The following is a 26390-nucleotide window of genomic DNA, read 5'->3' as shown; positions in this document are numbered from 1 at the left end:
CCATAGCACACTTCCCAGCTCTGAGCACCAGTTCTGCCACTTGCTAGCTTGTGTACTTCCACAGATTGCCTCTCTGTGCTTCAGCCATTGGATTTGTAAAGGAAAATAGTAATAGAATCAACCTCCCAGGGTTGTGAGAATTAAATGGGTTAACACAGGTTAAGCAATTTTTAAGTTCTCAGTAGGATTAGTTGTTCCACTGCTATTATTCATATTATCATTAGTGGTAGTAAAAAATAAAAAGCTCTTAGTTTTTGAAGGTTACTCAGTTTACATTTTCAACTCTTACAATAGTTCTAAGAAGTTTTTTCTCCTGTTTTTTTTTTTTTTTAAGAAGACAATCATGTTGTCTAGAAAATAGTGTTAGTTCTGAGTCTTCCTTTCCATTGTTTTCATACCTGTTACCTGGCTCCTGGCTCCAGGACAATGCTGAATAGTAGCAGTAATGGCGGGTATTGTTGTCGTCTTTCTGTTTTTAGTGGCACCCTTCCAATGTTTCAACATTGAGTTAGGTCTTTGTTATTGGCTTTTGAGGTTGATGAGAAAGGTGCCTTTTATTCTAAGATTACTGACTATTTTTATATCATGAGTGAATATGGAATTTTATTAAATGCCTTTTAAAATTCCCCTTCTTTTTAAGGTGATCTAGAAAAGAGTTGTCTTAGTTTATAATGAAACATCTCCATACTTCCCAGTACTTATAACCTGCCCTATTTTGATTTAGTGCTTTAATATTTTTATTTCAACAGCATTAATTACCATCCTTGCTAGTGATGATGGTCCTGGAGTCCTATCATTTAACAACAGTGAGCACTTTTTCCTAAGAGAACCGACAGCTCTCTACATACAGGAGAGTAGTGCACTATTGTATGTTGTTCGGGAACCTGCACAAGGACTCTTTGGAACTGTGACAGTTCAGTTCATTGTGACAGAGGTAAACTCCTCAGTGGAGTCCAAAGATCTGACCCCTGTCAAAGGCTACATTGTTTTAGAAGAAGGTGTTCGTTTCAAGGTATAGTATGAGGCTTTAATGCCCCTGCAGTTGGTTCTTTTTTATTGCTGAGTAGCACTGCACTCAATAGGCCATTATTTGTTTATCCATTTTTCTGTTGATAAACATGTGGGTTGTTTCTAATGTTCTTTAACCGGAATAAGTAATATTTATGAATAATTTTCTCTTAGGGGAGTACCCTGGGTCCTAAAAAGAAAAAAAAAAAGTTCTCCCAGGCTAGATGACAGGCAAAGATGATTACATTACCATGTGAAAGTGTTACAGTGCTATATAGTCTGCATAGAGTGCTGGTGGAGAAATTTGTTCTGCAAATAGGGTAGTGGAATGTGCAAGTAATAGGGAAATTGTGCATATTGCTGTTGTAAATGTTAACTATTTAGGTAACATACTTCACTTTATATTATTTTTAAAACAAAAGCTAAAACACTCTAAACCATTTATTATAGTCACTAAGCCCTAGCCAGTCATCCTTTTGGCCACATTTTCATTAAACAAAATATAATTGCTTACTCTAGCCTGCTTATTTGAGAAGCCTGTATCCTGTGTGAATAGGAATAGCTTATTGGAGAAGAAATGCTGGATTTGGGGTTAATTATAAATGTGATCTGTACTTATGGAAGTTTACCTTCTGAAACTTCCTTTTCTGTATATTGATAATTTTCTGTCCCCACAACTAAATTTTATTCATTTATTCATTCATTCATTCATTCATTTTAAAGTTTATTTATTTATTTTTGAGAGAGAGAGAGAGAGAGAGAGAGAGAGAGAGGAGACGAGCAAGAGAGAAGGAGAGAGAGGATCCCAAGCAGGTTCTGCACTGATAGCACAGAGCCTGTCACGGGGCTCAGTTGCATGAACCGTGAGTGAGATCATGACCTGAGCTGAAATCAAGAGTTAGACACTTAACCAACTGAGCCACCCAGGCGCCCCTAAATTTTATGTTTTAAAACACAGTTAAAGCTTAAAATTGCTAACTACATTTGTGTAAGATTTTTCAAGCCTGACATAGAGTATAATTATAAAGTAATGTATTTAAAATTATGTTATCTAAAAACAGTCTACCTGGTAATCACTTTTCTTTGTGATCAGTTTGTGTACACTTTAACTCATTTTAAATTCGTATTTATTTACATGTCCAATTTTTTCATGTTTTTGGAAATTTGAAAGTTTAATCACTTAAGAATACTTATATCTTGATATAGATATAAAAGAATTCAAATTTTAAGTATTTGATGAATTTTCCATTGCTTTACATTCACAGGCATTTTCCTCTTTTTAAAAATGTTTTTAATTTAATTAATTTAATAACCATTTTTATTTTTATTATCTTTTTAAATTATAAAAATTATTCATTATAATTAATATATAATTATATATATTATATATTATTATATATTATATAAAAATATATAATATATAGATGTCTATAAGAAATACACATCTATATAAAATATATAATCTTCCTAATTATAATAATTGATCATTATTATGAATTATATTAATATAATAAATATATAATATAATAATTAAAATATAAGTTATTATATTAACATTTTTTCTTAAAAGATTCTTTTTCACAGTGTTTAAAGAACTTTCTGCTAATTAGGCAAATTAAACATTAGAGAAAATTGGATTAAGTAGGATTTTCTTTCACTTACGTAACGGTCTTTTTCCCCATGTTTTTATTTTGAGGTATAAACAGTAAAATTCAAAAATCTTAAGTACATGGGTCATTAACTTTCAAAATATATATACACCCATGTAACCACACTCAGATTAATATATTGAGTATTACCATCACTTAGAAGTTTCTTTCTTCTCTCTTGCCCTCACCAGAGAAACTACTTTCTGGTTTCTGTCATTGAAGACTCGTTTTGCTGATTCTTGAGGTTCATATAAATAGGTGCCATATAGTATGTACTCTTTGTATCTGGCTTCTTTTGGCCTACGTAGTTTTTGAGATCTATTGAGTTGCGTCAGTAGTTCGGGTTTTTGTTGTTGGTGTTTTTTTGTTTTCTTGTTTTTGTTTTTTTGAGAGAGAGAGAGAGAGAGAGAGCTTGAGCAGGGGAGAGTAGCAGAGAAAGAGTGAGAGAGAGAGAATTTTAAGCAAGCTCTGTGCTCAGTGTGCAGCTCGATGTGGGGCTTGATCTCACAACCATGAGATCATGACCTGAGTCGAAATCAAGAGTTGGATGCTTAGCCAGCTAAGCATCTTTTTTATTGCTGAGTAGCACTGCACTGAATAGACCAGTATTTGTTTATCCGTCTTTCTTTTGATAAACATGTGGGTTGTTTCTAATTTGTGCCTGCTATGGCTATAATTGCTTTTTTTACAGTGACTCTTACACTAGAATGAGACTGATGCAGTTATGTAGCTAGGCAGGATAAAGAGTTAGCAAACATCAAGACCTAAATTTATTTTTTTAATCTCAACATTATTTTTAAATGTCATAAAATTTATTTTTAGAGACTTCAGTGCAATATATCACAGTGTTGAAAATCTTGAAAGTGGTAACTTGAAACACTTATAACTATTACATATTATGGGGATCAGGATTAAGATAAAAAAGAAGCGATCTTTTCCAAAATGTATAATCTTGTTGTCAAAAATGTTTAGCAGATTTCTTTGTATGTGTATTGCAGAAATACTGAAGTCTAGTAACTTTACCTTTTAATTTTGTTTTCAGGCCCTACACATTTCTGCCATATTGGACACTGAACCAGAGATGGATGAGCATTTTGTATGCACCTTGTTTAATCCGACTGGAGGTGCTAGACTGGGGGCACATGTTCAAACCCTGATAACAGTTTTGCAAAACCAGGCCCCTCTGGGGTTATTCAGTATCTCTGCAGTTGCAAATAGGTATAGTTTATTCATAAGGAAATTGTCAAGTAGGAAATATCTTTTGACATAAAGAAAATGCAGAGGGAAATTGATCTCTGACTCTTTTCAAGGGTACTTTTAAAATGAGCTCCAGCAGATAGATCCAGAGAGGCGTTATGCCCTCTTGTGACAAGGAACATCCAAAACCTAATCATGTCCTGTATAATGGTATTATTAGAATTCTTATTTCCTTGGAATTCCCACTTTCAAGTGAAGGCTTGTACAATTTTGTATTTTCAGTGATGGTAAAGAGCAAGAAATGGTATAAAAATATTTAGCTGTTCAAACCAAATGAATGACTCTTCATACATATATTAACATGATTGTAGTTTGAAATTCCACTGGAAGCTGACACATATTTGATTTTTTATTTCTTAGAAATACTCTATTTCTTAGAAATACTCCAGTAGATCTAGTTTTAGTACTAAACTAATAATTTTTGGATTCATTTTTTTCTTTTTGATATGCTGTTGATTCATATAAGAGGAAACTTAGGAGTGACAAAGCTTTATTTTTTAGAATATATAGTATGAAGTTACTGACTCTGGGTATTTCTTAATACTTAAGAATGTACTTAGTATATTTTTAAAACCACAGTATCAGATCATAGTACTTTTTTAATCTTCATAAATTAATATTTTGAGCTGTAGGGGTCTAATTTTTGTGCTGTGTGAAATTTGTGGATGGATCTCACCTTGGCTTATGTAAATTTAAAAGTGTATTAAATATATTCTAGCAATGTGATATATATATTCAGTATGTAGAAATTATATTCTGCTTTCTGTAATCTTTTTTTTTTTTTAGAGCCACGTTTATAGACGTTGAAGAAGCCAACAGGACTGTATATTTAAACGTGTCACGCACTAATGGCATTGATTTAGCTGTGAGTGTGGAGTGGGAGACAGTATCTGAAACAGCCTTTGGCATGAGTACGTTTGGTTTCTTGTAAGCACAAAATTTTATAACCGAGAAAGATCGCATCTATCAGATTTAATTTCCCCCCATGAATTGTATCTTATGGATCTGTTGAAAATGGAGAACAGATGTCTAATTCTTTTATTGCAGCCGCAAATATTTATTGAGAGTCTATCATGTGTCAGGCATGATATTGAACTCATGATGCTTAGAATTTAGGAGGAGACAAAAATAAACTCAGTAAGTAAAACTCAGTATGTAGTTTAAAACTGTAATAAATGTTTTAAAGGAGTAATTCTAAGTGCTGTGAGAACACGAAGGAGTGCTTCCCAAGAGTATCAGTGTTTGAACAAGGATTGAATGATGAGTGATGTTGATTCTGCAAAGATCTGAGTTGGAGGAACATGGAGGGAAGGTGGGAAACTATTGAGGCACAAGTCTAGAGGCATAAAAAAGTGTAGAAATGATGAACTGTAGAGTGGACATTGGAGTTAGAAATAAGTGGGAGAGTTGACTTTGAAGAACTAGGTAAGACCTGATCATTGAAGAGCTTGAAGAATATGTTAGGTACTTTAGTCTTTATTCTAGGGTTAATGGAAAGTCTCTGAGTGGTTCATGCTTACAGGAGGGTTGCCAGGTATATTTGTGGAGTGGCATAATCTCATTTGCATTTCAAAGATATCATTCTTGGTACTGTGTAGAGAATGATTTGACAAAGAAGAAAAGAGAGGATGAAAGGAGACAAACAAAAGGTCAGCCTATGGTCGTTTGGACAAAGTGATGGATTGTGTATGAAGGAGATTGTAGAGATAATTACTAGATTTTTAGCTTCTGTGGTTGCATGGAGAGTCATACTTGCCAGTAAGAAAAGGAGTAATGGATGAGGGCTAGGTGTTATTTTGGTGAGAGGGAGTTAAATATGTGATTTAACACATTTTGAATATGAGTTACTTTTGAGAAGACATTTCTCTAGACTCAAAGGAACAGAAACTTTTGCAGAGATAAATTTGGATATCTTTAGTGTGTATGTTGTATTTAAAATCATGGAAATTCATGTAAAAACCTGGAAAGAGGGACTGTAGGTAGAGAAGGGAGGAGGACCCAGACTGAGCTCTGAGAAGGCTCAAATTGAGTTACTAGGGAGAGGAAGAGGATGAAGCAAAGGAGACATAGAAGACCTAGTGTGAGAAACCCAAGGGAATGTGGGATTGCAGACAGCAGCAGAAGAGTGTTTGAAAAAGGAAGGAGTGGTAACTGTGTTAGTTGCTGGTGTAGAAGCCCAGTAAGATAAAAACCAAAAAAATGTCTATTGTGGTTAGCAATAGAGAAGGAATAAAATAGCAAGAGCTATTTGTATAGAGGGATAGGAACTGAAATAACATTTTGAATGGAGGTAAGGGAATGGGGACCTCAAATATATGTAACTGTTTGAGGTTTGACTGAGAAGGTAGGACCTAGCCAAGGTAGTGATGTGGTGTAGGACTCAAGGGGTTTTGTTTATTCATTTGTTTAGTTTGGAGAGACCTAAGCATATTTAAATGCTGACGGAAAAGGCCTAGTAAGTAGAGAGTGAATATTTAAAATGGAAAGGGTTAGTAGCGGTATAATTTTCTAAAAGACAGGAGGTGATAGGATCCAAAAAGGAAAGAGTATGATTTCTAATTCAGTTATCTCATTATGGTTTGGAATCTGCATGTGTTTTTGGAAGTACTTGTGAGGGTGTATGTTGGAGATTCTTAAATGTCAGCATTATTTATTTTTCATTCACCATCTTCCTGCATTATGGTAGGGAAGGATTAGGCCAGATGGTAAGGACTTTAATGTAAAACATTCAGACTCTTAATGCGAAAGCTGTGGTGTACCTTTAAAAGATGACAGTAGGAATTTAGAACACTTATTTTTTAGGAAAGGAAATCACTTTGAGGCATTGACATGACTTCTTGAACTGGTAATCTGAAAATGATCAATAATTTATAAGGAGCCTAGATTTCAACCTTGACATTTATTCTTATTGTTCACATATTAGCTAAAGTTTAAAAAGAAATTTCTTTGGGAAACTGGTATGATAATAAAACGTAGAGCTTTTTAAAAATTATTGTTCATGGGGTAGGGATTTTTTTTGTCTTTGTTTAAATGTGCAAAATTTTGGGACATGTACCTGTGATAAGTTGATTAAAAACTTGACAGCTATTTAAAGTAGGTGAGTCTAGGGGCGCCTGGGTGGCGCAGTCGGTTAAGCGTCTGACTTCAGCCAGGTCACGATCTCGCGGTCCGTGAGTTCGAGCCCCGCGTCGGGCTCTGGGCTGATGGCTCGGAGCCTGGAGCCTGTTTCCGATTCTGTGTCTCCCTCTCTCTCTGCCCCTCCCCCATTCATGCTCTGTCTCTCTCTGTCCCAAAAAAAAAAAAAAAAAAAAAACGTTGAAAAAAAAATAAAGTAGGTGAGTCTGTTTTGGTGTTCTTTAAAATTTTTTTTTTTCAACGTTTTTTATTTATTTTTCGGACAGAGAGAGACAGAGCATGAACGGGGGAGGGGCAGAGAGAGAGGGAGACACAGAATCGGAAACAGGTTCCAGGCTCCGAGCCATCCGCCCAGAGCCCGACGCGGGGCTCGAACTCACGGACCGCGAGATCGTGACCTGGCTGAAGTCGGGCGCTTAACCGACTGCGCCACCCAGGCGCCCCTGTTTTGGTGTTCTTAAATATATAATGTGTAAAGCAAGAAATCAGTGGATGGGCATAGTTTCAAATTAACAGTGTAAGTTTTTAAAACTAAACATTTAGTGTCTTTCTATAAAACGAGATTATTTAAACATTTCTCAATTATATTTTCATCATCTTTATGAAAGTTGATAAAAATCATGTTGAGCATATTTCCCTTTAAAATATACATTTAGTATTTTAGGGGTGCCTAGGTGGCTCAGTCGGTTAAGTGTCCGACTTCGGCTCAGGTCATGATCTCGTGGTTCGTGGGTTTGAGCCCCGCGTTGGGCTCTGTACTGACAGCTCAGAGCCTAGAGTCTGCCTCAGATTCTGTGCCTCCCTCTCTGTCTTCCCCTTCCCCACTCACTCTCTGTGTCTCTCTTTCTCTCTCTCAAAAATAAATAAACATTAAAACATTTTTAAATATACATTTAGTATTTTAAATGCACTTTGGAAAGGTCTATGTAGATTTAGAATAGAGTCTTAACAATTTTTAAAAGTTGTTATTTTTAGTTATTTTTTAAATTCTCTGGCTTATATTTTTTGTCTTATACACACACACCATTTATGTCTTGTAACAAACTCACTAGTTGAACTGTTTAAACAATAAACTTGGCATAAAGATTTGAAGGGGTTTTACATTAGCAAATCATGATTTATGTTTTTCAGGGGGAATGGATGCTGTGTTTTCCATAGTTCAAAGTTTTTTGGATGCATCACCTTCTGGTTGGTGTTTCTTTATTTTGGAAGATTCAATTTATGGTGTAATGTTAAGAAAAGTGTCTTCTACTATTTATCGATGGCAAGGGATTTTTATACCACTTGAGGTAAACATCAGTCATTTTATAGTACATAAAATAAAATGTACATGTAAATATCAGATGACTCATGAATTACTGTTATTCCTTATTTCCTAGGATTTAAATATAGAAAATCCTAAAACTTGTGAGGCATTTAATATTGGTGTTTCCCCTTACTTTGTGATTACTCATGAAGAAAGAAATGAAGAAAAGCCTTCCGTTATCAGTGTGTATACATTCACATCTGGATTCAAATTATTCTTGGTAAAAAATGTCTTCATTTTTTGAAGGGTTGATGGGGGGTGGGAGGGAGGAGAGGGTGGGTGATGGGTATTGAGGAGGGCACCATTTGGGATGAGCACTGGGTGTTGTGTGGAAACCAATTTGACAATAAATTTCATATATAAATAAAAAAAAATAAAAAAAAAAGTCTTCATTTTTTGTAGATTGCTTTGTTTAAAAGGAAAATCAGATTTGTAAGATCTAAATGGAAGATAATATATGTTCTATATTAATATGAAAAGAAGCTTTTTGCAAGTTGATACACATTTTACCAGAGTGACTTTATCCGGGATATTTTTGTCTGTCTTGAAATGACACCTAAGTATGCATTCCTAGTGTTCAGAATGATTTTTAAAATTTTGAACTTCAAATATTACTCATACTATTAGTGTATTAGAGCCTTTCCTAGTTAAATTCGCCTTTAAATATTTTTTCCCATGGTCTTAATCTTTCTTGCAGGTACAAACGATCATTATTTCAGAAAGTTCTCAAGTAAAATATTTTAGTTCAGACAATCAAGATTATTTAATTGTTGCAAGTCAAAGAGATGATTCTGAATTAACTCAGGTTTGATTCTTTTAAAATGAATTTTTAAAAAATACTCTATTTGAAACTCGTCAAAGTGTAGTCTGTAAATTTAGTGTAAAAAAACCCCATTATTTGATGGTGATAAAATAGTAAAGTAAAATGTAGATATTAATTATTCACAGTTAATTTTTAAACATTGGAATTATAAATATTGTCTTCAAGAGACAGACCAAGTGCAGTAATGAGCATGAACATTTAATTAGAGTTTAATGGCTTTGGAAAACATTATGCAGAAAAATCATGTAACTGGACAGATGGTATCACTAATAATTCATGATTAGCATTGCCAAAGGGGCGCTTAACATCACCCCCAGAAATTCCACATTTCTCTAATTAACTACATCTCATAATCCTAATAATACTTATTTGATAATTTTCTCACTCCTCTGACTCACTTACCTGTTTCTCATTGCATTTTCAGCTGATGACTTTGTTGAAATGAAATCTACCAGAAAGGAGCTTAGTCATCTTGCCAAGACCAAATTCAGAAACCTTCTTGAAACCCAGTCTTGTTCCTCCATCCTGTTATGGAAAAAGTTTTCCTTCGATAACAACCAGGCTCCTCTTGCCATAAGAAGGTTTAGTTATTCCCCTTGTGTCTGGCATCACTAGTGTCTCTCTCTGTCAAATTATTGCAATCAGTGTAAATGCAGGATCTCCAAGTTTCAAAAGAACTTTCTCTCCTGATCTCACCCCCTTCTACCTTCTGTTTCATTTCTTTTCTCCCTTCTGTAGTAAGACACGGTGAAAGAATTGTCTACCAGCTTTTGTCTTTCCTCATAGTCATTGATGACAGCTGGGTTGCAAATTCACTGGATGTTTTTTTGGTCATTGTCTTATGCTGCTTCCTATTAGCATGTGACAGTTACCTCATCCTCAAATTTAAACTGTCTCTTCTCTTCATTTCTTTTTTTTTTAATTTTTTTTAATATTTATTCTTGAGAGAGAGAGTGAGACAGAGCATGAGCAGGGGAGGGACAGAGAGAGCCAGGGAGACACAGAATCCGAAGCAGGCTCTAATCTCTGAGCCAGCAGCACAAAGACTGACGTGGGGTTCGAACTCATGAACAATGAGATCATGACCTGAGCCGAAGTCAGATGCTTAGCCAATTGAGCCACCCAGACACCCTTCTTCTCTTCATTTCTCAAATACCAAACAGGTTTGCCTTCTGTCTCTCTGTGTCACCCTTTTCAGTTTCCACCGCCAGTTCCTCCTCCCTTTTCTGAACTTAGATATCTTGGCGTTTTTCAGTTTTAGTGTTTGTTCAAATTTCTTTTTCTTTTTGTCCAATCCAGGTACTTTTATCAATCCTGTGCCTTTAGGTGTCAGCTATAGGCTGTCTTCCAATTTTCTTGGTAGCCTTTTCTCTAATTTCTAGACTTACATATCTAACTTCTTGTTGGCATCACTCCGTAAGTACCTAAGTTTAATAACATATCCCAAACTTAACTTTGATTTTCTCTTTGAAACTTGTTGCAATGCTTGCTTTCATCTCAGGAAATAGCATCCTCATAAATGCAATTGCTCAAGACCAAATGCTGGCATTCATCTTTCTTGATTACTCATTTTTATTCATTCACATCTAATTTATAACTGTTTTTGATTATTTCTCCTAGTAATGTTTTGAATACAGACATTTCTTTCCATCTCTTATTCTCACTGCCTAGTCCAGGTCCTGTCATTTCTCTCCCACACTGTTGGAGTAGCCTCCCAGCTGCTCTCAGAACTTCTCTGACTCCTCACATCCCTTATCCATCAAGTAGCTGGAGCAGTCTTTTAAAAATATTATTTCATATTATTCCTCATTTTAAAACTATTCAGTGATTTCTAATTATATGTAAAATAAATTCTAAGTTATTTAATAATGGACTATAAGTAGCATAACTATATTTCTGTATCCACTCAACACAGGACTGGATTATGTCAATACTGTCCCTTTTGCTCTGTAAAGGATCCCAGTGATAAATTATATGGTCATCTTCACAAAAGATATCTCATGATCTTACCTCTCCAGTCTTGCTGTCTTCATTCCTTAGCACTATCAACTTCCTTCTAGTTGGACCATTCTTCATTCAGCTTATGACAAACATTTTTTGCCTTAGAAATTTTTCCATGTCATTCATTGTCATTCTTTCCAACTTTATTTCCGTAGTACACCCATAATTCTCTATCATATCATCCCAGTTGTTATCTTCAGCATTTGTCTCAATTGAATAATCGTACATTTATTTATCAGTGTGTTTATTGTTTGCCTTTTCCTAACAGTTAGTAAGATCCATAAGGGAGAGGCCACTCTATCCATAATTCCTAGCATAATGCCAGTCTCACATAAGATTTCCAGTTGTTGACTGAATAAATATAATTCTGCAATTGACCAAATTGTGTAAGAAACCAGGTAGATTCAGGATCTTCTTTTAATTTTAAATATGTGAACACTCACCTTAAAACCTTGTATGCATTGCCACCTTCAGGACTAAAAATTTTTGGTCTTTCTTTTTATATTCTATTGCTTGAACAGTGGATAAGGAATGATATTACAGCATCAGAAGGTTTCTTACCCACAACTGAAATTTTCATATATAAGTAACTTCTCTCCTGTTTTTAGCTTTCCTTTTCTCTTTCTGTGACTTGCCCCTACCCAGATGTATATTTGAAATTGATTTATTTTCATATAACTTCTTTTTCACTCATTCTCTGCGTGTGCTTATACACACACACACACACACACACACACACACACACACACACACAGCAGTGAGAGAGCGTCAGTTTTGATATTTTCTCATTTATGAAAGTATCCTCCTAACTAAATAAAGGGTACCAGGAGAGTAAATAAATGATATTGGTTAAAATCACACAAGTACTAAATTCCTACTCATGAAGGGTTTTGTATTTGAACATTTCCCACAGGTCTTCAGATGGAGCGGAGAAAGCTTCACCTTGCATCAGACACTTCCTGTCCGAGGTGTGCTGAGCATAGCCTTGTTCACCCGAAGAGGCTCTGTGTTCTTAGCCATTTCCCAGGTTAATGCCAGGCTAAATTCCCTTTTACTCAGATGGTCTGGCAGTGAGTTTATTAACTTTCAAGAAGTGCCAATTAGTGGGACAACACAAGTTGAGGCCTTGACTTCAGGAGATGATATTTACTTAATCTTTGCCAAAACTCTCTCTCTAGGTAAGAAGATAATTAGCATTTGCCATATATACATTGTGGTTGAAATTATATAGCATTCATATAGTAGGATCTTTATGAAAACACGTAGCTCTTGGAATAATTTTTTAGCTAATCCATTTCTTGTTTTCTTTAATGTTTATTTTGAGAGAGAGAGAGCATGTGCCCACACGTGTGCAGGGGGAGGGGCAGAGAGAGGGAGGAAGGAGAGAATCCCAAGCAGGATCTGCACTGTGAATGCGGAGCCCAGTGCGGGTCTCCATCCCATGAACCGTGAGATCATGACCTTAGCCAAAACCAAGAGTCAGATGCTCAACTGACTGAGCTGCCCAGGTGCCCCAGCTAATCCATTTCTTGATGGATAAGGTATTGACTGTCAGCTACAAATGGATTCTAGGGGGAAAAAACAGATTTTAAGTGTTATATGTATAATCTTTAGATGACAAGCTATCACATTAAAGTTATATTAAAATTTGGGATGGGTATGTAAAGTGGAAAGATCTATGAAGATCTTATATCAGAAGTGCAAACAGATAACATTTTATGTGACTGTACTTGGGGAGCCGTGGGTAATTTATAGTAGTAACAAATAGTGCTCAGCGACTTTTGATAAGACTGTTTCAAAATATTCTCTGAGTATAAATATGCTTTCTTTTGCCTAGTGGAACTTTCTTAGGTAAAACTTAAGCATTCCTAAAAAAACAAACGTGTGTCACTGTTCTTTAATATCAGATCATGATTTGATTAAGCAGTGGCCATACTTCATGTAGTAAATGCAAAAAAACATTTGAAGTGTTTCCTACCAAGTTGTGTTATTATTTAAATAAATGAATTTGGAGGAATGTCCTAACTAAATTTGTTTTTAAATTAAATTAAATATTTTTATAATTTTTTTACTGTGTAATTTCGTCATTTTTTTCCTGTAACTTTTGCCTCAGATTTGGCTTTTATTCCATTATTGTAGGAAATCAGAATTCAATTGATATTTTCATCTGGGAGACAGGACAGTCTTCTTTCAGATATTTTCAATCCCTGGATTTTACTACCATTAATAGGATCTACGCCTTTACACCAGCTTCAGGAATAGGTAAGGGTGTTTAAACTAGTCTGAAATGCAATGTAGAAAGCTAGAATAATTTTAATCTTGTTGAGTTAGAGATAGTATCACTTTGCCAGACACTGGGTCTTTTAATAAGGATCTAAAATCAAGATCTTAATAGTACTATTTCTGGAGATCCTAGAAATTCAAAAGGACTAATATTTTTAAATGGGAATTGTGCTTGCGAAGAATCAGAATAACTGAAATGTGTTATTTTAGACATAATAGTGAGCATTAGTGAACATATTAGTGAGCAGACAGCACTAGTGAAGGATAAAGTAATACATTTATTTTGTCTAGAGAAAAATGAAGAGTGACATTGCATATAGTGTATATTTTAAATATGAAATTATTAAAGGATAACAGGTATCTGCATTGAAGTATTTTTAAAAAGTCAGAAAATGGCTGTTCACTCTCCCATCCTTCTTCCAGTCTGATCCTTTCTTGACTTTCTGTGCTTTAATATACACATCAGAAACATAAGCAATATTTTTACTCACAGTTGTTTCAGAAACAAAAGTCCGTTAGTGAGAAACCAAGGGGTGAATGTTGTCTGGAGGCTGTAGGAGCGGGGTTGGTTATTGCAGGGTTGGTGAAGAATCATTTAGGTGGGCCAGTGGCAACAAGGCATAGAGGCCAGCAGCACTTGGCCTATTGAGCTTGTGGGGCTGCCTCCCCGAACAGGTGTGAACAATGCAGGGAGCAGGCTCACTGAGTCATCATGTCTCCTGTTAGGGTGCCCAGAGGAACTTGGAAGCCAAACCAAGTGACTTAGCAGGTGAGTCTGGATCAAAGCCTCACTTTTAAACTGAGACATAGGAATTTTGTATGGATCAAACAGCACCATTTATTATTAGCCATTATATATAAGTTATTGTTTAAGGTTATGAAGAATTCTTTCTTTTTTTAAATTTTTTTCAAGTTTATTTATTTATTTTAATGGGCAGGGGAGTGGCAGAGAGAGAGAGAGAGAGAGAGAGAGAGAGAGAGAGAAAATACCAAGCAAGTTTTGTGCTGTCATCACAGAACCCTATGCAGGGCTCGATCCCATGAACTGTGAGATTATGACCTGAGCCAAAATCAAGAATTGGACGCTTAACTGACTGAGCCACCCAGGCACCCCTAAAGTTATGAAGAATTCTGTACCTTCAAAGGTCTGGTTGGAGAAGCAAGAAAAATATTAAGATAATAATTCAAGATAGAATTCCAGTCCTATTTGCTCTGTCATTGGTGGAATTGAAGTGGGTAAGAGGTATCAGAGGGGAGCTTGAGCTCGGCCTGGGTGGGCTGGTAGGAAATGTTGTGCGCAGGAGGGAAGGTGTGAGCAAAAGAGAAAAGTGGAAGTAGACATGATGCTGAGGGCACAGTGAGTCAACCAGAGTGGTAGGGACAGAGGATTTGACTCAGCGTAGTGGTGGTAAGGTTGGAAACACACTAGCATCTATACAAGAAGGTCTGGAATGTCAGGTTCAGGATTTGATATGTGTTTGGATGGTTCAGTGGTTCCCCAATATTTTTGCCTTAGGAACTTCTCATTCTCTTAAAATGTTAAGGAACTCAGAGTGCTTTTGTTTGTGTGGGTTCTATTTACTAATATTTATTGTATTAGAAATTAAAAAGGAGAAATGTTAAAGATACTTCTTAATTAAGAATGAGAGCAATGAACTTACTACATGTGAACAAAAATAACATGTTTTGTTTTTTTAAAAAAAGTATTTTCTAAAAGAAAAACCTTTGTACAAAGAATGGTATTACTTTCTTATTTTACAAATTCCTTTAATGTCTTGTTTCTTATGTCTGTGTCTGTATTCTGTCTACTGCAATATTATCAGTCATATGGCCTCCAGAAAATCCCACATACACTCAACAAAGAATGAAAATGATGTAGAGAAACGGCATCTTAGTATTACTACAAAAATAGTTTTGACCTCACAGACCCTCTTGAAGTGTGTCAGTGACTGTTAGGGGTCTGGTGACTACACTCTGAGCATTATTAGGGTAGAGAAATCCTTGAAGGCATTTCAAAAGCAAATGATGATCAAAAACATGTTTTCTAATTCCACCTAGCTTTGGTGTATGTAATATGCTGGATGCAGAGTTTGCACCTTCACGGACAAGAGTTAACATAGAAGCCTCTGCAGGGTTTAGAGAATGTGGCACTGAAGAAATCAGCCAGAGGTTTAGATTTTGGAGACATCAATGTATTCAGGTAGTTGAACTCATAAAAGCTAGAATCTACTTAGGATACTGAGAAGAGTAGAGGATTTAGCACAAATATAGGAATCTGTTCTCGCAGTTTCTCTCTTAGGTGCCTGACTGCAGTTTTCTCATTCAGGCACTGTAATCTTTAGACCCTGTCTCCTTCAGTTACCTCACCTGCTGAGCAGGAATCAGCATTATTTATCTCTCATTTTTTTTATGGATTATCTATCTCATTGTGCTTTGTTTCCCTATGCCCTCTTCCCTCCTCGGTCCCATGTCCATGCTACTTTCTCCCAGACCCTGGCCACCTGACATCTGGACCATTACATCATTGTCTGGCCTCTACCTTAGGCTCACTGTGCTGTCAGAGCCCTGTGTGTGTCTCTGTTCTGTGCATCCTCTTCGTAAATAACTTCTCTTGACTTGTCGTGACACCTCTCTGATGGGTCGTAGCTGTGACTTTCTTATCATTCACTCAGCAGTTGATTTACTAAATAAATTATGTATCTTTCACCGTGTATTTGTTTGTGTCTACTTGTCCTTTAATTTTGTTCCTTTTAGTTTTGCTTTTCTTACACCTCAAGTTTTCAAGTGGACTAACAGTATCTACTTGAGTCACTTATTATAATTCAAAATAGTTTCCTAATGAATGTTTTTAAGGATGACAAGTGCTGCCTGAATGGGTTATTAATTGAAGTTATAGAATTCTCTTTAAAGATTTTTAAAGAAATAGAATAGGCACACTTTCTAAAAGAATTTATGAAAAATTCTGCCAGAGGCTTGTTAGGGGACCCATTGTGAGGTCTCTTTATTTCTTTTGTTTCTGTGACTTGAGGTTGTAGAAGTATGAAAAGATTGTAAGTAATTATTTAGAATGGCTTATTATAGATCCCCTGAAAGCTGAAATTATGCATTAAATAATATTCAAGGACTTTCTTATTTTGAATATGTCAAATATTAGATTGGAGCCATGACTGTGAGGATTACATATTTATTCTGGTTAATGACTTGACAGAGATTATTGGGTGGTGACAGAATTCTTTAAATGCAAGAGGAAGAATGGATATGACAGAGAGGGCAAGGACATATACACTTATCTTTCTTTCTTCCTTCTCTCCTTCATTATTTAATAGAGTTTTTAAAATGCCAGTTATGCCAGGCATAGTGGTAGGCCCTGAGGCAACAAGGACAAACAAAACGAGTTCTAGTCCCTGCTCTGAAGAAGTTTAACATACAATAGGGAATGGGGGACATGATATATAATCACACACAAAAAGATTCTAGGTACAGACATAACTGTTGTCCAAGGATACGGTGCTCTCATAACACAAAATAGAGAAGACTTGACCAGGTCTAAGGGATGTCCCGAAAGCTTCTTTAAGGAAGAGGCATTTAATTAATGCTGCTGGAAAGACACTGATCCCTCCCTTTCTCCTTAACTCCCCAATACTCTCAGCTTCACTATCACCTTTGAAAAACCATCATCTTTGGAAATCATTTGGATGAATTCATCATTCTCTTCATTCCTGCGGAGTGACTATAAGAAGCCCAGGCCCCCTCTAGAGAAAGCGGCTGTCATCTCATCTGTGTGTGTCCTACATCCCATGAGCCCTAATTTCCAGACCGGGGGCACAACTCTTCCCTCCCCCAACTTCCTACACCCTTCCACAGTGCCTTCCAGAACAGACCCAACTTTTCTCGTAATTTCCCTCACCTCTTTGCCCTGGAACCTCGCTCTAGCACTCAGCACTCAGTCCTGGGACTTCTCTATCTACACTCCTTAAATGATCTCAGCCAGTTGCCTTCCTTTGGAATACTCTTATTTGTTTGCTTATGGTTTTGATAACTAGAAAGGAATTCTATAATCAGTACCAGTTAAAATTTTGTTCTCCAGAGGAGAGATTTAGGATTTTTTTTCTTTTAAATTCCCTGGCCCACTTCTGTGATCTTGAACAGTACAAATGTCTCTTTTCTTTTTTTTTTTTTTTTTTTTTTAATTTTTTTTTTTTCAACGTTTATTTATTTTTGGGACAGAGAGAGACAGAGCATGAACGGGCGAGGGGCAGAGAGAGAGGGAGACACAGAATCGGAAACAGGCTCCAGGCTCCGAGCCATCAGCCCAGAGCCTGACGCGGGGCTCGAACTCACGGACCGCGAGATCGTGACCTGGCTGAAGTCGGACGCTTAACCGACTGCGCCACCCAGGCGCCCCCAAATGTCTCTTTTCTGAGAAAACACTTTCTGCATACATACTCTACAGATTTGAGCCCCCTACGTTTCCTACTCTGAATGTCTGATTATCTTTTTGTTGCCTTCTCATATTTCTCAGATTGAGAGGAAATGAATAGAGTGTATCTCCAACGATTAAGATACATAATCAATCAGTGATGCTCAGAGTACTTTAGTTTATGATTTGGTTGAGCCTGTAGAAACAATTATTGATTGAGCCTGTAGAATCATTTAAACTTGGGAGATGTTGAGATCTGTCTGAGAAATTTGCTCTTTACTGAATGTCCCCAGTTTAACAAAGCTTTGTGAAAAATATGTCATCATTGTTAACATACAAGTTTATTGATAACATTTTTCTTGATTTTTACCTTTTTTTTTTTTTTTTTTTTTTTTAAATTTTTTTTAACCTTTATTTATTTTTGAGAGACAGAGAGAGAGCATGAGCAGGGGAGGGGCAGAGAGAGAGGGAGACACAGAATCCGAAACAGGCTCCAGGCTCTGAGCCGGCAGCACAGAGCCCGACGCGGGGCTCGAACTCACAGACCGCGAGATCGTGACCTGGCTGAAGTCGGACGCTTCACCGACTGCGCCACCCAGGCGCCCCGATTTTTACCTTTTATACGACATTTATTAGACTGCAATAGCACTTAAATAATTACCATAAAGAAACATAATGAGTAATTCTTGATATTTAAGGATTTGGAATCTTCCATTGTAACCTTATAGGCTGAAATGTTCATGGTTTTTGGTTCTAGTGCTGTTTTAATACCCAACCCATCTTAGTTGATATCTTTATGTTCCCATGTGTTTCTTCAAGTACTAGAATTTGTGCATGTTTCTGGATGGTTTCTCAGTTTTAAGCCTGAAGATTGCTTAATGGTATATACAATGTAATAAGCTCCCTTTCTCTGAATATCCCCTTATACAATGTACTAAGCCCCTTTACCCTCCATGTTTGCTAATATGTATTATGTATATGTATACATATTATGTATACATATTATGTATATGTATTTGCAATGAATCATTAAGAGCACATTTTCCTACTAACATTTCAAAAAGCATTGGCAGCAAGATCATAAATTTGTTCAGATCCTTTGGCCTAATTACCACCTTTAAGAATTTATCAAATGAAAAAAATTAATAACTGTCTCTAATTCATCTTGAAAAGTTAAATAAAAATAATAAACATTCAATGTAGAGAACATTTAGGCATTTTTTATTAAATAATTTTTTTTAACATTTATTCATTTTTAAGAGACAGACACAGAGCATGAGTGGGGGAGGGGCAGAGAGAGAGGGAGACACAGAAACTGAAGCAGGCTTCAGGCTCTGAGCTGTCAACACAGAGCCCAACGTGGGGCTCGAACCACGAAATGTGAAATCATGACCTGAGCTGAAGTTGGACGCTTAACCAACTAAGCCACCCAGTCACCCATGAACATTTACGCATATTTTAAAGATCAATCCTGTAGATTATATATGCATTAAAACTATAAATTTGAGTGCTTTGTAATAACACCTAAGAAATGCTGTATAAATTTAAGGTTAAGCTTTATAATTAAGAATTTTTTTGTAATTAGTTTGTGTACTCATGGTTCATCATGAATTCATATGGATGGTGGCTGGAAAGGAAAATACAAAAATGAAGCATTTAGTGATGGGATTATACATCTTTTTCACTTTTAAAAATATCCTCCCATATTACCCAGCACATAAATACTGATGAATGCAGAGAGTCCACAATGCATTTGGGTTTCACTCTCCAGTGATTTTTTTTTCTGTTTTAATGTTTATTTATTTATTTTGAGAGAGAGAGCTGAGGAGGGGCAGAGAGAGAGAGAAAGGGAGAGAGAGAGAATCCCAAGCAGGCTCCATGCTGTTAGCGCAAAGCTTGACATGGGTCTCGAACTCACAAACCGTGAGATCATGACCTGAGCCGAGGTCAGGAGTCAGATGCTTAACCAACTGAGCCACCCAGTTGCCCTATCCAGTGATTTCTTAAGTGGAAATAGGTTTATTGTTAGGCTGGTTTGATCATTCCACAGCATTTAAAAAATTACTATTTACATTCATTTCAAATAATATTTTGATTTTCAGAAATCAGATCATATTTAGTTAATTCAGACACCAAAGTGGAACTTTGAGAGTTGAAAAGACTTTGTTTTGGTCCTACAATAGGGAGCATGTGAGATAACATTCACATTTTACTATAGTTGCCTTTTCTTTCCTTTCCATAGTCCACATACTTCTTATTGGCCAAGCTATGTCTGCACTTTACTGCTGGAATTCAGAGCTGAATCAATTCTCTTTTATTCTGGAAGCACCTTCTGCTCATGATGCAGCTTCTGTTACAGTAAAGTCCCTTAATTCAAGCAAGAATTTAATTGCTCTAGTGGGAACCAGGCACTCACACATATATGAGCTGGCCTACATCTCCAGCCAGTCTGACTTTATTCCTAGGTATGTTCACCATTTTATACGGAACCTCTTTATGCTTACCATAGTTTTTATAGGGCACCTAATTTCTAAGTGTTTATTTAATGACTGAAAAAATATAAAATATAAGGTTAATTTATAATCTAGAAATTTGGTTATGTTCCATATTACTTATTTATATTCTATCGAGCTAATCAGTATTTTAAACATTTTGGATTAAAATTTTATTTATGAAATGTGATTTTTCCAAATGATTAGTATTAATTAGTGTTCTGAGAATTTTATATGTAATCTACTATGTATATGCCTGAGATTTGTTTCAGCTGTCTTATTTGATGTGCTTCTTATGCTAGTTCAGGTGAACTGATATTTGAACCTGGTGACAGAGAAGCTGTAATAGTGGTAAATGTCCTTGATGATACAGTTCCAGAAGAAGAAGAATTCTTCAGAGTTGAGCTTAAAAATCCCAAAGGAGGAGCAGAGATTGGTATTAATGGTTATGTAAAAATAACTATTCTGTCTAATGATGATGCCTATGGAGTCGTTGGATTTGCTCAGGTATAGACCCCACACTTAAAAGTCAAAATGATTTATTCATTGTATTTATATGTTAGATGTTGTCAGCACTCAGTCCTCCTTTGAGTATCTTAAGCCTCTCTTCCTTCTCTTTCCCTGTTTCACCCTGACTGTGCATTTTAAGGTGTACTTAACTGATGCCTTATAATTTATAGTCCTACACGCTGAACCTTCTGAATCATCTTGTCCTAAACTTTTTTTTTTTTTTTTTGTGCTGATTACTCTTATAGGATTGAATTTGAAATGTTCCCAGTTGGCCTTAGTCCTGGAGTTTGGCTCTGCTATTAGCCTTATCTCTAGAGGGTAATGATGAAACAAGTCCCAAACAGACTACATACTGTGTTTCATCACACACATCACCTACAAATATATTACTGTCTTATGTATATTGAGAGAGAGAGAGAGAGAGAGAGATTTATAACTGTACTTGCATTGTACACATGGAGGTGCTTTCCCCTGAAGAAAGAGAACTATTCAGATATTCTCAGGTTGACTTCCATCTCAGAGTTCATATTCCTTTATTCATGAGCAAAAGGACACCCTTTTATATTGCACCATTTAGCCCTGTGTGCAAACTCTATCCTGATTTCTTTTTTTTTTAATATGAAATTTATTGTTAAATTGTTTTCCATACATCACCCAGTGCTCATCCCATCAGGTGCCCTCCTCAATGCCCACCACCCGCTTTCCCTCCCTCCCACCCCCATCAGCCCTCAGTTTATTCTCAGTTTTTAAGAGTCTCTCATGGTTTGGCTCCCTCCCTCTCTAACTTTTTTTTTTCCTCCCCCTCCCCCATGGTCTTAAGTTTCTCAGGATCCACATAAGAGTGAAAACATATGGTATCTGTCTTTCTTTGCCTGCCTTATTTCACTTAGCATAACACTCTCCAGCTCCATCCACGTTTCTACAAAAGGCCACATTTCATTCTTTCTCATTGCCAAGTAGTATTTCATTGTGTATATAAGCCACAATTTGTTTATCCATTCATCAGTTGATGGACATTTAGGCTTTTTCCACAATTTGGCTATTGTTGAGAGTGCTGCTGTAAACATTGGGGTACAAGTGCCCCTATGCATCAGCACTCCTGTATCCCTTGGGTAAATTCCTAGGAGTGCTATTGCTGGATCATAGGGTAGATCTATTTTTAATTTTTTGAGGAAGCTCCACACTGTTTTACAGAGCGGCTACACCAGTTTGCATTCCCACCAACAGTGCAAGAGGGTTCCCATTTCTCCACATCCTCGCCAGCATCTGTAGTCTCCTGATTTGTTCATTTTAGTCACTCTGAGTGGCGTGAGGTGGTATCTGAGTGTGGTTTTGATTTGTATTTCCCTGATGAGGAGCAACGTTGAGCATCTTTTCATGTGCCTGTTGGCCATCTGGATGATGTCTTTAGACGAGTGTCTATTCATGTTTTCTGCCCATTTCTTCACTGGATTATTTGTTTTTCATATGTGGAGTTTGGTGAGCTCTTTATAGATTTTGGATACTAGCCCTTTGTCCGATATATCATTTGCAAATATCTTTTCCCATTCTGTCAGTTGCATTTTAGTTTTGTTGATGGTTTCCTTTGCTGCGCAGAAGCTTTTTATCTTCATGAGGTCCCAATAGTTCATTTTTGCTTTTATTTTTTTTTTTAATTTTTTTTCAACGTTTATTTATTTTTGGGACAGAGAGAGACAGAGCATGAACAGGGGAGGGTCAGAGAGAGGGAGACACAGAATCGGAAACAGGCTCCAGGCTCTGAGCCATCAGCCCAGAGCCCGACGCGGGGCTCGAACTCCCAGACCGCGAGATCGTGACCTGGCTGAAGTCGGATGCTTAACCGACTGCGCCACCCAGGCGCCCCTCATTTTTGCTTTTAATTCCCTTGCCTTTGGAGATGTGTCAAGTAAGAAATTGCTATGGCTGAGGTCAGAGAGGTTTTTTCCTGCTTTCTCCTCTAGGGTTTTGATGGTTTCCTGTCTCACATTCAGGTCCTTTATCCATTTTGAGTTTATTTTTTATCCTTATTTCTTAACTAGAGTTATAGCTGCAACTATCATGTATCGTTCTCTGAAATCTTCTGCAAGTAAGGAAAACCCAGCTCAAATTGTCTTAAACACCAAGAACATGTCCACAGAGAAGATAAGCTTCAGAGTTGGGTGGATACTATGTCAACATGGCTCAGATTCTTTCCATCTCTCCACTTTGCCAGCATAAAGCTGGTTCTTCATCTGGTTGTTTGAAAGCTGATGTTACTGTTACGTCTACTGCTTTCTTGTTCATGTCCAGTTGGGGAGAGAGAGAAATGTGGCTCTTGGAGTAAGGAAGAGATTTCCCAAAAGCTTCTGGAAACCTCTTCTCATCTCTCATTGAACTAACAAGGCCACTTATGCAACTGTTCATTAATTTATTTATTTGTGTAGCAGTTTTTTTAAACAAACACCTGTGTACCAGATGCTCTTTCAGGTGCTAGAGATATATCAAAAAGTAAAATAGTGAAACTCTTTATCCTCATTGTTCTTAAATTGTAGATGAGGCAAAGGGAGACAGTGGACAAGAGACATCTGTACTGTATCTGATGGTAGTATGTGCCATGGAAGAACGTTAGGCAGGAAGGACAGATGGAGATTGTGAGGGAGGGGGTGGGGATTGTGTGCAGAGAAGTAAAACATAGGCTATCAGGGAGGGTGGCATTGAGGAAGTGATATGAGGACGAGGGTGTGTAGGAGATGGGGGAAGAACATTCGAGGCAGGGGGAACCAGCAGCAACAGCCGAAGCCCTGAAATAAGCCTTGCCTATCTGGTGTAGCAAGGAGGCCACTGTGGCCAAAGTCAGTCAGGTAGAGATGAGGCCAAAGAAATTGAAGGGCCAGGGCCTTGTTTCAGGCATCCCCAGCAGCACCCACAGTTTTGATGACTTACTAGGAGGACTCAAAGGACTCAGGGTTCTGTCATTCTCATACTGTGGTTTATTACAGTGATGGGGATACAAAACAAAGTCATAAGGGAAAAGGCTTATGGAGTGAAGTGCAGAGGAAACTGGGTGCAAGCTTCCAAGAGCTCTCCCCAGGGGAATCACACAGGACACACTTAATTCCCCCAGCATTGAGGTGAATGCTGACAGTATGTGAGATGTGTTACCAACCGGGGAAGCTCATTAGAGACTCCGTGCCTGGGGTTTTCCCTGGGAACTGTTCATGCAGGCCCTCTCAGCCTGGCACATGTCACAATTCCAGACTCCCAGAGTGAAAACAGGTGTTCAGTAAAAACTACATTGTGTGTATAGCACAGGCACGGAGAGCCACTGTGAGTTCCAGGAATGGTGAGAATCCTCTTGAAATCCAGCTTCCTAGACACCAGGCAAGGGCCAACCTCTGAGCAGCCTTTGAAGGATAGCAGGGAGGCTACTGTGTGAACTTACTCCTGCATAAGCCGCTGATTACCATCATGAAGTTAGCCACTGAGGGAATGGGTTGAAGTGGGAAAGCAACATGACCCGGCTCACATAACCATTTTGGGGGTACCTGGGTGGTTCAGTGGGTTGAGCCTCCAACTTCAGCGTAGGTCATGATCTCATTGTGTGTTTGGGTCCTGTGTCAGGCTCTGTGCTGACAGCTCAGAGCCTGGAGCCTGCTTCGGCTTCTATGTCTGTCTGTCTGCCTCCCCCCTGCTCATGCGCTGTCTCTCTCAAAAATAAATAAACATTAAAAAAATTTTTTTAAATAAAATAAATGAACTACTCTGGCCATAGAATTGACACTAGATTGTAAGTGGGTAAGGACAGAAATTGACAGGATACTAGTGCAGTAATTTAGCAATAAACCACAGAATTACAGGAAGCAGGAATTTTCCTTTCAGTGAGAGATGTACAACTTATTAAGAGCAGGTTTGAGAGCTGAGATGAGGAGTTTTGGATGTGCTAATGTCCTGAATGAGTCCTTGCAAGTGTTGTAGGATCACCATGTTCCTCATTCTGGCCCATCTCTGCAGATACAGGCAGGTCAGCTTTTCCTGAAGCACTTCTGCCCAGAAGAATTATAATGTGAGCCATATATATAATTTTAGTTTTTTAGCTCCAGAAAAAAAAAATAGAAATAGGTGAAAATATTTTTAGTATTTTATTTTATTTAGCCTGATATATTAACCAACATAAAATGGCTGATGAAATACTCTATACTCTTTTTTTCATACTTTGTCTTCAAACCTCCAGTGCATTTTGCACTTATAGACCAGTCACGTTACAGGTGTTCAGTAGCCACCTGTGGCCACTGGCCATTGTGTAGGACAGTACAGCTCTAAGGCATGAATTGTGGTGGAGAAGATTAGAAAGAAAGAAGACTACCTTCCCCACCAGGTGGAAACATGACTTGTTTCCTTACTTTCTTCCAGTTTCTGTTGAAATAACAACTTACCAGAAAGGCCTTCCCTGATTGAAAATTGTTAATTCCCCACCATCATTCTGTACCTTTTTTTTATCCTGCCTTAGTCTTCTTTATGGAATTTATAGTGGCCTAATTTGTCTATTGTCAAGTTTCTTTTTCTAGAATGCAAGGCTACAAGAACTGAGATACTGTTTTGTTCACAGCTTTATGCCAGAAAAATGCCTGGTACACAGGAAGTGTTTGGTATGAATCTTTCATAATGCAGGGGAGGGGACAGAACACTCCCATGGCTTTCTCGGGCCATAGATATTGACAGGGCAGAGCTGGAGACCTTGGAGCAAGAGCCAACATGCTCTGCTGTGTGGTCTCATCCTCTTGTCGTTAAACCTTGCTGCGCATGGAGAGCACATTCTATTCCTTAACTGTTTAAGCATGGTAGATTTCCTCTTTTTTTTTTTTTTAATTTTTATTTATTTTTGGGAGAGAGAAAGAGCATGAGTGGGAAGGGGCAGAGAGAGGGAGACACAGAATCCGAAGCAGGTTCCAGGCTCCAAGCTGTTAGCACAGAGCATGACACAGGGCTCAAACCCATGAACCGCAAGATCGTGACCTGAACTGAAGTCAGATGCTTAACCGACTGAGGTACCCAGGTGCCCCAGATTTCTCTTTATGAAGCTTACTCCAAAATTATCATAGAAACATCAAAGTACTGTGGTTTAATCTTTCCCAGTAGATAATATCCTGGGTTCTTTCAGTCCATTCACTAGAATTTCTCAGTACAGGCCTCTTGTGTCTGGACAAGCTTGTTGTAAGATAAGATTTAGTTGTCAGAGAGTTTCTTCATAATTTTCTGGCTGTATTAAATCCTTGTTTTACTAACCCTTATTGGTAGAGGGCATGGAGCCTGAGAGGCTTCTCTTTGAAAGGCATTGTATTTTATGTACAAATTATATACATATTTTATTTTATTTTTTTAAAGATTTTATTTTTAAGTAATCTCTACACCCATCATGGGGCTCGAATTTACAACCCTGAGATTTAGTTGCGTATTCTACTGACTGATCCAGCCAGGCACCCCATATGCATATTTTAAAATCAAGATATTTTCTGTAGAAATGTTTGAA

General features: G+C 37.3%; 1 protein-coding gene across 4 annotated transcripts in view; it reads left to right on the top strand.

Annotated features, from left to right (window-relative positions):
• ADGRV1 (adhesion G protein-coupled receptor V1) overlaps positions 1-26390 on the top strand; it is a 567138-nt gene that overhangs the window by 146789 nt on the left and 393959 nt on the right. For all 4 annotated transcript variants that reach the window (XM_086696839.1, XM_086696829.1, XM_086696845.1 and 1 more), the window contains 10 exons: positions 750-1012; positions 3700-3875; positions 4701-4825; positions 8181-8338; positions 8429-8575; positions 9053-9160; positions 12093-12357; positions 13319-13441; positions 20125-20347; positions 20677-20881. In XM_086696839.1, coding sequence (XP_086552965.1) covers positions 750-1012; positions 3700-3875; positions 4701-4825; positions 8181-8338; positions 8429-8575; positions 9053-9160; positions 12093-12357; positions 13319-13441; positions 20125-20347; positions 20677-20881 — 1793 coding nt within the window. The remainder of the gene's footprint in view (positions 1-749; positions 1013-3699; positions 3876-4700; positions 4826-8180; positions 8339-8428; positions 8576-9052; positions 9161-12092; positions 12358-13318; positions 13442-20124; positions 20348-20676; positions 20882-26390) is intronic.

The sequence above is a fragment of the Puma concolor genome, chromosome A1 (assembly GCF_028749965.1).
Source record: "Puma concolor isolate L17-30 chromosome A1, mPumCon1.1.hap2, whole genome shotgun sequence".
Lineage (NCBI taxonomy): Eukaryota > Metazoa > Chordata > Mammalia > Carnivora > Felidae > Puma > Puma concolor.
This window is presented reverse-complemented; position numbering and strand designations above follow the sequence as displayed.